This window comes from Corythoichthys intestinalis, chromosome 20 (genome assembly GCF_030265065.1).
Source record: "Corythoichthys intestinalis isolate RoL2023-P3 chromosome 20, ASM3026506v1, whole genome shotgun sequence".
Lineage (NCBI taxonomy): Eukaryota > Metazoa > Chordata > Actinopteri > Syngnathiformes > Syngnathidae > Corythoichthys > Corythoichthys intestinalis.
This window is the reverse complement of record NC_080414.1, coordinates 192711-204864: the sequence shown is the minus strand read 5'-3', so window position 1 is coordinate 204864 and position 12154 is coordinate 192711. Positions and strand designations below refer to the sequence as shown.

At 57.2% G+C, this 12154-nt stretch overlaps 1 protein-coding gene across 1 annotated transcript in view; it reads left to right on the top strand.

The window, feature by feature from the left end:
* The window catches only part of LOC130908703 (histone-lysine N-methyltransferase 2C-like), a 37948-nt gene extending 28065 nt beyond the window's left edge, over window positions 1–9883 (top strand). The window contains 33 exon segments of the mRNA XM_057824417.1: window positions 10–389; window positions 534–615; window positions 696–1052; window positions 1133–1247; window positions 1314–1380; window positions 1459–1522; window positions 1594–1826; window positions 1908–2246; window positions 2386–2493; window positions 2582–3322; window positions 3402–3740; window positions 3925–4086; window positions 4160–4281; window positions 4283–4447; window positions 4512–4687; window positions 4761–4873; window positions 4939–5049; window positions 5133–5175; window positions 5253–5362; window positions 5438–5512; window positions 5590–5772; window positions 5846–5973; window positions 6037–6229; window positions 6294–6503; window positions 6587–6927; window positions 7306–7418; window positions 7480–7616; window positions 7675–7802; window positions 7866–8067; window positions 8143–8259; window positions 8346–8419; window positions 8487–8595; window positions 8652–9883. Of these exon segments, the coding sequence (XP_057680400.1) occupies window positions 10–389; window positions 534–615; window positions 696–1052; window positions 1133–1247; window positions 1314–1380; window positions 1459–1522; window positions 1594–1826; window positions 1908–2246; window positions 2386–2493; window positions 2582–3322; window positions 3402–3740; window positions 3925–4086; window positions 4160–4281; window positions 4283–4447; window positions 4512–4687; window positions 4761–4873; window positions 4939–5049; window positions 5133–5175; window positions 5253–5362; window positions 5438–5512; window positions 5590–5772; window positions 5846–5973; window positions 6037–6229; window positions 6294–6503; window positions 6587–6927; window positions 7306–7418; window positions 7480–7616; window positions 7675–7802; window positions 7866–8067; window positions 8143–8259; window positions 8346–8419; window positions 8487–8595; window positions 8652–8744 (5930 nt within the window). The 3' untranslated portion in view covers window positions 8745–9883.
* The last annotated feature ends 2271 nt before the right edge of the window (window positions 9884–12154 follow it).

Sequence of the window (12154 nt, the reverse complement as noted above, 5' to 3'; positions counted from 1 at the left end):
CATCTTCAGGCAAGGAAGACTTGGACCTGGGTGCTAATGATCTTCATCTAGATGACTTCATGCTGTCGGGGAAGTTTGACCTGATCGCTTACGCTGACCCAGAGCTCAACCTGGAGGACAAGAAGGATATGTTCAATGAAGAACTTGACCTTGGGGAGTCTACGCGGGACAAGAACGGGGGGGGGCTTAGAAAGATGGAGAACTTGACAGGTCAGGTGAAAGAGGAAAATAAGGAGTGCCTGAAGGCGGTAGCAGCTCAAGAACAGCCCGCTCTTCCTGACCCTCCTCCGCAAACCAGAAACCTTATGGGACCAGATGGAGGATTCGGACTACCTGGGGCCGAGGCAGGGGGATCCGTCCTGCCCGCTTTGTCTTTGGACCCAACAAAGGTAGACTAGACCTTCAGCTATTCAAATTTGTCTTGGCAAGCAAGTATTTATTGACGATGCCGTCTAGTTGGTGTTGAGCAGGGACTGAGCCCTGTCACCGATGAATGTCCTGCAAATCAACAGAAAATGATCTTTCTATCCCAGCAGGTGGAGTTGGGAATTTCTCCAGAACTCCAGGCCCAGGGAAAGGCTGCGACTTCTGCCACGACTCCCGCGCCGGTTCCAGGTAAACCCTGGATTAGGATGCGAGTTCTCTCAGTCGGGGAGCGGAATACAGCCTTGACCACAGTCTTTGTGTGTCTCAAGGTCCGCACTCGAGCTTCCAACAGAGACCCTCCTCGGCTTACCTGGTTCCTCAGGCTCAACCGACCCCTCGGGGACTCTCCGTCGGGTCCGGCACTCGCTCGGTGTCGCTCCCGCTCCCTCAGCCTTGCCTCCACCTCAACCCTCCGGCCCGGCCTCCTCAACAGGAAGCGTCTGCTCAGGGCCAAGAGCAGGACCAAAACCAGTGCCAGAACAGGGGAAAACCTTTGCTCCTGGAAGAGCAGCCTCTCCTACTGCAAGATCTTCTGGATCAGGAGCGCCAAGAGCAGAGGCAACAAAAGCAGATGCAGGCGCTGATCCGACAGAAGTCCACCTCTGACCCCGCCGTACCAGATTTGAGTAAGATTTATGACCGAGCCCCCCAATGGGCTACGGACCCGATTGATGTTGTCGTTTGCCGTGTACGTGTGTGCGTGTAGCAGACTTTGAATCCATCTCGGACCCCATCATGAAGGCCAAGATGGTGGCTCTGAAGGGCATCAACAAGGTTATGAGCCAAGGCAACCTGGGCCTCAACAATATGGTCATCAATAGGTAGGCGTCTCTGTCAGCTTACCTCACATAACTGAGCGCTCACGTGCGGCTTACGCCGTTGGTCAGGTTTCATCAGGCTCCTGCCGTCACCGCTCCCGAGGCTGCTGCGCACCCTCCTCAACCGGTGGGACAGGTAGGACGCACCCACACGTGCTCGAAAGTCCTCTGGCGCGAAAGACATGAAATGGGAAGTGTATCGTCTCCCCGTCAGGATGCGGATTTGAACCCTCAGCCGGTGCGCCCCAACCCGCCTAGTTTCGCGCCCGGCTTCGTCAGTGAGTTCCGCACGCGCTCCGTCAGAACGCCGAGCGTTGAAAATTTTGTGACCGTGACACGTGTGCCGCAGACGACGCTCAGAGGCGGCAGTACGAAGAGTGGTTGGGGGAGACGCAACGACTCCTGCAGATGCAACAGCGTCTCCTGGAGGACCAGATCGCCGCGCACCGCAAGGCCAAGAAAGCGCTGTCGGCCAAGCAGAGGACGGCCAAGAAAGCGGGCCGCGCTCTGGGCGAAGAGGACGCCGCCCAGCTGCGCTACGTCATTGAGCAGCAGGCCTCCGTCCAGAAGCAGCTAGAGCAGGTCTGTTGCCGGTCCGCCACCCTCCCGTACTTGGCCGCCCAGGTACGGTAATATTTTGAAGTGGTCTACGTTGTGCTTCAGATCCGGAAGCAGCAGAAAGATCACACGGTGCTCATCGAGGACTACAGGACCAAACAGCGGCAGCAGAGAGCCTCGGCAAACGCGCCGGCTCCCGCGCTACCCCTCCAGAACGTGCCGGCCGCTTGGTCGGCTGCAGGCTTGTCTGCTGGTTTGATGGGGCAAAATTTGGCGTCTCACCTGCCACCTCAGATGGCGTCCCAATCGCCCAACCTCTCGACGCCGCCCCAGGTGCCGGCCGTCGCGCCTGGACTAGCGGCTACGGCGGCGGGCTTCGCTTCTGCTCTTAGGGGAGCTACCGGAGCAGCCTCTGGAGGCGACGTAGCCGTCCCCTCGCCTCAGGTAACACGCTCGGAATTGGAATCAACCTACTGTAAGTGAGGAATTGCCTGTAAACCCATGAAAAAAATAGCTGGAAAACTGTCAGTACAGCCGGCACGACGACGTCAAATCTTTTGCCAACTTCCTGGTGGTCCCGCAGGTCAAATTTGATGACAACAACCCGTTCAGTGAAGGTTTCCAGGAGAGGGAAAGGAGGGAAAGGTTGAGAGAACAGCAGGAGCGACACAGAGTGCAATTCATGCAGGGGGTGAGCACTTTTCCCCATTAGGGCTTTATTCTGATGGCATGTCCATTTGGGGAAGCAATTTAAAAGTGTACATGTTTATCGGGTTCAGGCGGAGCGTCAAAGGGCACTGCAGCTGCAGCAGAGGCTGGATCTGGATCAGCACAGACTCCGCCTTGGTCCTCCTCCCGCCTCTGCCCCAGGTGCCGACTCTCTTTCCCAGATGCCTTTCTTCAGCTCTGAGCTGCCGCAGGACTTCCTCCAGTCTTCCCCGGGCTCCAGAGCACCCCTTCCCGGGCCGGCGAGCCAGGCCGGGACGCCGTTCTCCCAGCCTCTGCACGAGTTCGAACCGGGAGCCTCCCCGGAGCGGGCCGCCGGGGTCTTGGCCGCCGACGCGGCGTCCCCCGACTTTCAGACTAAATCGAGAGCCGTCGGCGCTCCGGGTCAAGTTCGCGCCCCCGGTGCCCTTCTGACTCCCGCCGGTCCGTCGGGTCCGGACTCCTCCTCTCCTTCCGCCGTCCTCCGTGCCCCGTTTTCCTCCTCGTCCCTCTCGCGGCTGTACCCCGACATCTCGTTCGAGGATATCCCGAGGAGGAGGCAGAGCGTCAACCGGGACAGAGACGGCGGCCCCGGAGGAGCCCGCACGCCGCCGTCCGCTCGCTCGGAAGAGGCGGCGGCCCCGCCCACTCCGGCCTTTTCCGACACTTCCCGTTCCACCCCCACGATGGCCGGCGCGAAGCCGGCCGACTCGGACTCGCCCCTCTCGGCTCTGGCGCCGTCCTCGGAGCCAGAGGGGCGGCCGTCCGCCGAGAAGAGCGTGCAGTCGCAAAGAGAAAACCGCACGGAGGTCAAGGTAACGGCCGCACCTCGGGGACTCGCTGCTGTTGGGAAGACCCCGGATGCCTTAGCTCTGCATTTTTTTCTCCCGGCAGGAGGAGCGTGAGGAGCGGGGGTCCTGTGCGGGAGATCCCTTAAAGCCGGAGTGCGCCTCACCTCCGGACGGTGGCGGGGGAGACCCGGGGAAGGAGCTCCTCAGGCATCTGCTGAAGGAAAAGGCCTCGCCCGGCAAAGGCGCGCATTCCGAGGATGAAGTGGCAAGGGCTGGCGGTCTCGACTTGTTGTCTAAGAAGATCTTCCAGCGCTGCAAGAGACCGGCGCCACCTGACAAAGGTCTGACCGAATTAAAGAGGAGGAGACACGATGACGATGACGACGACGTCATGGACTGCGTGCCCCCCACCTCAGAACAGCTCGTGACGCACCTTACACAGGTGGAGCATTGCGAGAGTCCTTTTGTGATGACGAGAGATGAGAAAAATGAAGAATGAGTGTGTTTGCCATCATCAATCTGTCCCCTTTTTTGTCCGAATGAGATAAGGGAGTCGGGACTCTGCGGCAGGCTCCCGACGAGGCCAGACCGTCGTATTAATCCCATTGATGTTTCTGCATCCTCAGTTGTCTGCGCTACCCCTCATGGAGCCCATTCTGGGTCTGGATCTTAGCCTGTTCCCGCCCTACGGAAGCTCGTCTCTGAGCCGGGACTCCAGGCTGAGCGGCTCCTTCGGCAACGCCTGCCTGGACGGCGTCGCGGACTTCTACGCGCAACTCGCGTGCAAGGTAACGCCCCATGCCAGCATAGCAAGTTTTTCTTTAGGGTCACTTGACTGAGTGGATAACGTGACTTTAACAGAACATCCTGGGCAACCCGCCCACACCCCCGGCCTCGCTGCCCCCCACCCCTCCTCCGGCGGTCAAGCAGAAACTGCTCAACGGCTTTGCCACGGCGGAGGAAGTGAGCAGGAATGACGGTGAGTAGCTCCCGTGTCGGCGAGGAACCTCGAGGCCCTGAGCCGGTTCTCTCTCACCCGCCGGTCAAAGGCGCCGCGTCCGAGGGGGAGGAGCTTCGTCAGGCCGCCGAGAGCGTGGACGTACCCGCTTCCCTGCCGACGCCGCCTCACAACAACCAGGAAGAACTACGGTGACGTGTCCCGGCGTCATTCGGGTCGAGTCTGCGTGGTTCTCATTTATCGTTTGGACTTCAGGCTCCGGGACACGTCTCCGCCAGGCAGTCCGGACGGCTACGTGCCGTCCTCGTCCCCCGAGAGCGTGGCGGGCGCAGAAGTCAGCCGGTATCCGGACCTGTCCTTCGTCAAGACGGAGACGCCCTCTCCCTGTCCGTCGCCGCCCATACCCATCATGCCTTGCTCCTGGGGCAAAGGTCGGTCTCTCGGCGCTTCTTTCCGCTTCGGGCCTTTCCCCTTCCGAACGGTTCCTGCCGTTGGCCGTTTCAGGTTCCGCGCTGAAGCGGGTGGTCAAGGCTGAGGCCGACCCACGGGCTCCTCCCTCCTGCTCCGACACGGACCCGGTTACCATCGAGATCACCTTGCAGCCGGCGGCTTCACAGGTAAAGGACTCCTCCCCTTTCAGACGCCACCGGACGGTACCCCGATGACCGGGCTCCCCTTTCAGAATGTTCCGGGCGTAATGGCGGCGGTGGCCAAGCTCCTGCGGGTGCCCGCGTCCATCAGCTACCGGCTAAGCCGCGCCCCTCTGACCGGAGACTCGGCGCCACTTTGTCAGGTGCCTCATAAGCGTGGCAACGCGCTGGCCGGTCCGCTTTTTTTGGCGCGTCTAATCACGGTAATATGAATTTATGTGCGTAGGCTTCGGCAAGCGACGGACAGCAGAGAACGGCGCCATCGGCCGGTCCGTAAACGCACCGGTGACCCGTCGCTTCTGTGTGTGTCTGTGTCGCGTGACTCGCCGAGTCCTCTCTGACACAGGCTCGCGGACGGACTTTCCCCGAGTCTGCGCCGGTCCCGCCGTGTCCAGGCCGCCGTCCTGCGGCTTCTGCAAAGTGCTGTTGGGAAACGGGGTCCGCAAAATCAAACGGGTGGGGGCTGACGCTCGCCTTTTGACAGGAGTCGCGAAAATGCCGGCCACGACGGATGATTTGTGTCGCTTTCAGGAGGCCCGGTCCGGCGTGCTCTTCTGCAGCCCGAACTGCTCCGCCCTCTATTCGTCCGGGCCGAAGAGAGACTGGGTACGACGCGGCGCGTGAGAGGAAGCCCGCGATCGGGCGGCGGCCGACGATGACGCCGTGTTTTTCTGTGTCCCCAGCCGGCGGACGACTCTGCTCGATCACCACCTCGGCACCGCTACGCCAACAACATGTCGTCCATCGCGGTCCACTCGCTCCCGGCGGCTCCTCCGGCCAGGGCGGCGCACTCCTCCCCTCCGCTCCGCTTCCCCTCTGCCTCCAGCGTCACCACAGAGGCCAAACCTCGCACGGACTGCCTCAAGGTGAGGCGGACGACGCGTCCCCGCTCGAGCGGCCGCTTTTCACGTCTGCGCGGTTTCCTCCGGCGATTGACAGGTGAAGCTGAAACTGAAGCCTCACCCCCACACCTTTTCCGAGGGGGATGACCCGCTCGCCGCTCGGCACGGCAAAAGGGCAAAGAGTTCGCGATGGCGGCGCTGGAACGTCAACGTCGCTCTGAGCAGGTGAGGCCCGGCGGGCGACCGCTCGCATGGCGTTTCTGAAACGGTCGGTCTTCGGCGGCGCAGGGGCTCCGTATCGGGCAAGGCCGTCGCCGCGCCCACTGAGGAGGAGGTGGACGTGATGTTGAAGAAGCTGGGGGCGTGTCTACGACCCGACCCCTTTCCGCCGGACCGGCGGAGGTGTTGCTTTTGTCACCAGCAGGGGGACGGAGAAACTGACGGACCCGCCCGACTGCTCAACCTGGACTTGGATTTGTGGGTGAGTGGTCGGCGCGCGCCGGGGGTCCCGTCGCGAGTCACCGTCATCTGCCGGGTTCCCTCAGGTGCACCTGAACTGCGCCCTGTGGTCCAGCGAGGTGTACGAGACTCAAGCGGGCGCGCTGATCAACGTGGAGTTGGCCCTGCGCCGCAGTCTGACTCTGCGCTGCGCCCACTGCCAGCAGACGGGCGCCACCAGCGGCTGCAACCGGCTGCGCTGCCCCAACACCTACCACTTTACCTGCGCGCTCAGAGCGCACTGCACCTTCTTCAAGGTATCCGCGTCCCGCCCGCCCCGAGCCGTGTCGCCCGTGTCGGACCGCCGGAGAACGGGAATTTGCGGGCTTTTCCGTGGCAGGACAAGACCATGCTGTGTCAGCTGCACCGCCCCAGGGCGTGCCCCTCCGGCGCGGCCCCGGGCCAGGCTCCGGAACCCCCGGCGCCGGACCCGTACGACTCGGAGCTGCGTTGCTTCGCCGTCTTCCGCCGCGTGTACGTGCAGCGAGACGAGGCGCGGCAGGTGGCGGCCGTGGTGCAGCGCGGCGAGCGGCGCCACACCTTCCGTGTCGGCGGCCTCCTCTTCGGCGACGTGGGCCGGCTGCTGCCCTGCCAGATGAGCGCCTTCCACGACTCTGCCGCCATCTTCCCCGTGGGTTACCGCGCCGACCGCATCTACTGGAGCATGCGCCGCCACAACGGGTAACGCTCGGTCGCCGTGGAAAATCGGGGTGCTGTTGCGCTGTGTTGAAATTCAGGATTTTCATTTACTCATCACATTGGATAATATATTTTTTTCCCTTTTGCTGGAATTTTGGCATTATTTTGTTGCTTTTAACCCCTAAATCATTGACCGCCGTTGCCGAATCCATTTCAACTGGAAAGGCTGGCATCGCGCGATGATGTTTCCCCGCCACTGACGGCGATAGACCAATTCCGGCCCGGGAGGCCCCGCCCGGTCGAAACTATCTATCGCCTTCAATAGCAGCTAATGAGTTAGCGCTGGAAATTTTCCTTTAAGTTGACCCTTACGTAAGCGAGCGCTGACCTTATGTTGCGCCTTGATCGCCTGACATTTAGACGCTGCAAGTACACGTGCTTCATCGAGGAGCACGAGGCCCGGCCGCTGTTCAAGGTGAAGGTGGTGGAGAAAGGCTACGAAGACCTGGTGCTGACGGCGCCCACGCCCAGAGGTAAGCCGCGTAAGGAGGGCCCGCGCATCGCCGCCCCCGGCTGACCTCCCTTCCCCCGCAGGGGCTTGGGAGAAAATCCTGGACTCTGTGGCTCGTCTGCGTAGCGTCGGCGGCACGCTCAAACTCTTCCCCGACTTCCTGAAAGGAGAAGACTTATTTGGACTCAGCGCTTCAGCCGTCTGCAGGATCGTGGAGTCGGTGCGTACGCCTGCCCGCCCGCTCTGTACCTCTCTGACGCGTGTGCGCACGTGCGTAGTTGCCAGGCGTGGAGGCGTGCGAGCGTTACACCTTCCGCTACGGGCGCAACCCTCTGATGGAGTGGCCGCTGGCCTTCAACCCGTCCGGCTCGGCGCGCTCGGAGCCCAAAGCCGGCCAGGCCAAGAGGTAGCGACGGAAGCGGCGAGCGGGCGCCCGAGCCGCGCCTGACCCCCGCGCTTTTCCCATCAGGCCGTACCCGCTGACCGGCACGGCTCCTCGCTGCCAGGGCTCGGTGGGCTCCATCGTAGGTCCGGTCCCGGGCGTCATCTCTCTGTCGCCGGGAGAGACTGTGGCCGGCGTTCACCAGGGGCGCCACTCCAAGCTGGCGCAGTACCGCCGCATGAAGGCCGACTGGAAGACCAACGTCTACCTGGCGCGCTCGCGCATCCAGGTGAGCTTCCGCTCCGTCCGTCCGTCCGGCCGGCCGGCGGCGGCCGTCTCTTAAGTCGCCCGCGTGCGCCGGCAGGGCCTGGGCTTGTACGCCGCCAGAGACATCGAGAAGTGCACCATGGTCATCGAGTACATCGGCGCCATCATCAGAAGCGAGGTGGCCAACCGGAAGGAGCGACTCTACGAGAGTCAGGTCATTTTCCCGCGGCGGGGGAGGAGAACGTCCGTCCGTCCGTCCGTCTGGAATTTCCCCACGTAACGCTTCTCTCGCGCGCGTAGAACCGAGGCGTCTACATGTTCCGGATCGACAACGACTACGTGATCGACGCCACCATCGCCGGAGGACCCGCCAGGTGCGACCGATCGAGGGTCCGTCTCCGTCGGTGTCTCGCTCACGCCGTCTTTGCCTGTGACGGACAGGTACATCAACCACTCGTGCGCGCCCAATTGCATCACGGAGGTGGTGAGCGTGGAGAAGGAGAACAAGATCATCATCAGCTCGTGTCGACGTATCCAAAGGGGGGAGGAGGTAGGGTCGGGGTTCGGGGGTCCCCCTCGGGCTTGGCTAACCCCGCTTCGTTTCAGCTGTCTTACGACTACAAGTTCGACCTGGAAGACGACCAGCACAAGATTCCGTGCCACTGCGGCGCCTTCAACTGTCGCAAGTGGATGAACTGAAGCGAAAGCGGACAAGAGGCCGGTCCTCTCCTCTGCGTGCCTGTAAATGTGTACAAAGATCAGCAGATGATTTGTGTAAAATAACCTGGCTTTGTTTTTGTATTTATTACTAAATGAATTTATTTTCTAATCACACTGACTGGTGTCGGGTGGCCGGTCGCGGCGCGGGATTTTGAAGGCTTTCCTTTCTTCCCCGTCCTACCATTTTGTCTGTGGCCACCCCCCCCCCCCCTCTGTTCTTGTTGTTTTTTTACTCTGCGGTGTGACGACGACCAGAGGAATTTTGTTTCGGATGTGTAGCCTGATTCAAAACATTTACAGAAAATAAAACTTTTCCAACGACTCGCTGCCTGCGTTGCATTTCTAAACGGGAAAACCAACAATAATCAGTCTCATTTTTGCCAGGTGGAAGAAAATGAGATTTTGTTGAAGTTAAAAAAAAAATCACTGCAGCCTGCGCCAAAAGATGAAAATCTCATTCAAGCTTCAAATCGGCTTCTCGGTCTGTTGCACTTGTCAGCTTTTAACACTCGGCTTTTGGAGTCGTGTCCGTGTGTGTGTAGGGTTGCCGACTGTCCCTTGAAATTGTCCGGTATTCGGAAACCAAAGTACGCTTTCAAGGGAAGCACTTTTATCATCAAACTCCGAAATAGCGTCTTGTTTGTAGACGCGACGGATACCGGTCTGGCGCTTTCTAAGGATTAAGGGCCTATTCTGCATTTTGCCCAGTGAGCTGACGAACAATCACGTTACATCTCATTGGTCAAGGTACTGTGGCTGACGGAAGACGAGTTGGAGATGAAAAGCGTGTTCCAAATGATCATTTGTTCTCGGCGTACTCCATTTTCGCTCATGTTTGCGGGTTCTGTCAAATTCATGTGGAGTGATTGTTTGCCAAAAAAAAAAAAATTCAAAAACGGCCAAACACACAAAGGCTCGGGACCTTAAGCATAAAATTGTACAATTTTATATTTTGCAGGACAGTTTTAATTCCAGTATATTTTGTAATAAAAATACATTGCTGATCATTGTTATTCCATGTGCTTATGAAACTCAAATGGGTACCTAGTTCAGTTTTGAGTAAAATTTAAAAAATCTTTTCACACACAAAAATGATAAAAGGGTGAGGGGTCGGACGTGAGGTGTCCGTTATTCATTTTTTTCAGGGAGTTGGCAACCCTATGTATAAAATACGGAGAATGAAGTCGCATTACGAGACAGTCTTGAAATAACGAAAGTCGTTCCAATACTTCCGGAAGTTGTGTTTGTTAGGCCTGTGTTCACAAAACAGAAAAACAAACTAGAACTTGGCAACGGTTGGCCTAGCGCGAGCGAGTTTTCCCTTTTCTTGTGAAAGGAGCTGGCGGAAGGCCGTCCCCTGTGATTGTCGTGCATTTCCGGCGTGCGGATTTGACGCCTGTTGTTTGTCGACTCGTCGGCCGCCGCCGACCGCCCGTCGGTAAGTCCGTCCGTCGGCGTCATGTCTTTACCTCACCGCCGTTTCGCTGACGAGTTTGCTTGCTCAAGCGGCTAGCTTTCCGCAAGCAGTAAAACGCGTGCGTACGTCAGTCGGTCGGTCAGTCAGTCAGTCACATCATCGAATCGTCTCTCTAACGTCGTCCGTTCGGTTGCCTCAGCATTTTCTAGCAAATTGTCAGGAGCAAACATAACATCTCGGTTCGTTATGTCAATCCCTCCGATGATAAATAGGACAAAGTTTTCTGAATGGACTTTGCTTTACGACTAGCTTTTGCCCGCCCACAAAATCATTTCTAGCGCGCGCGTCTATGTAGAGCAGGGCTGTCCAAACTTTCGATTGGCCTGCGGCAAATGATGAAAATCTCATTCAAATTGGCCCGTGCAAGAAGCTGGCATTCTCTTGCACTTCTCACTTTGAACACTAGATAGAGCTCGCCATTCAAAACACTGCCTCTCCACGTTGTAAGAAGCTGCTGAATTTCACCATTTTCTTTCACATCCAATCAAAAGTATTTATATAGCCCTTTACAAAACCTGAAAGTGCTTTACAACAAAACATGACTCAACATGATAAATAAAAGTATTATACAATGACATTAAGAAACAAAAACAGCTCACCGCAATAGAAGTCCAGCAAATAAACCGATAAAAAAGAAAAACATTCAAAACCCCAAAGCAAATAAAACCAGGCTAGCCTAATAAAAAGACCTAAATCCGTAGTGGTGCGGATTTCAGGGGGAAGGCTATTCCACGGCTGAGGGGCAGCAGCAGCCGCAAAAGATCCTTCTCCCCGCTGTTTGTTTCCACCTCGAAACATGTAAAAGAAGCTGGCCGGTCGAACGAAGAGTCCCGCCACAGTTACGCAAGGTTCAAATTTCCGATAAATAAGATGGAGCCCGGCCATTAATAGAATTCAAAACGAACAGTAAAAGTTTGAAATCAATTCTAAAATGGACTGGAAGCCAGTGGAGCGTTGATAGCGCGGGGGTACGTCTGGGTGTACCTGTTAAAAATCGAGCAGCAGCATTTTGAATAAGTTGAGACGAGAAATGGAGGACTTGGGGAGGAGGCCAACATAAAGTGCATTGCAGTAGTCCGGCCTTGAGCTTATCAATGCGTGAATTGCTTTTTCAAGGTCGTGGCGACTAAGAAAAGGCTTGACTTTGGCCAAGAGACGGAGCTGCTAAAAACTTGCTCTGACAACAGATCAAATCTGCTTTTCAAGGGTTAGCCTGCTGTTGAATATCACTCCGAGATTTTTATCGGGTGTCTTGTCAGCCGGAGCGCCAGAGTTGGGCTCAAGGGCATTCATCGTAGAAGGTGTGCCAAAAGTAATACATTCAGTTTTGCACTCGTTAAGATGTAAGAAGTTTTGTGCGAGCCACTGCTTCACATCGGATCTGCACTCCGTCAATTTAGCGAGAGCGTTTTTTTTTCTTGGGTCTCGGGGGCAGATGAAGCTGCAGGTCATCAGCATGAAAATGAAAAGCGATATGATTATGATATATCCTAAAGGTAGGAGATAAAGCACAAAAAGAACAGGCCCTAAAATAGAGCCTTGCGGTACCCCGCAAGACAGAGAAGTTTGTGAGGAGGAAAATTCCCCAATCGTTACCGAGAATGTTCTATGTTGTAGGTACCATTTCAACCCTTTTAGAGCGTTACCACGGACACCTATGAAACGTTGGAAACGAGATACAAGGACTGTATGGTCGACTGTATGGAATGCTGCTGTGAGCTCTAGTAAAACAAGGATAGCCGGCCGGGTTGCCATTATCCACAGACAGGGCAATGTCGTTATGTACTTTTAACAATGCTGACTCAGTGCGGCGTCTGGACCTGAAGCCTGACTGAAACTTGTCAAGGGGGGAGTTTGCAATTGAATAAAAACAACTTTCTGTAAAACTGAAGAAAGGAAAGACAAGTGGGAG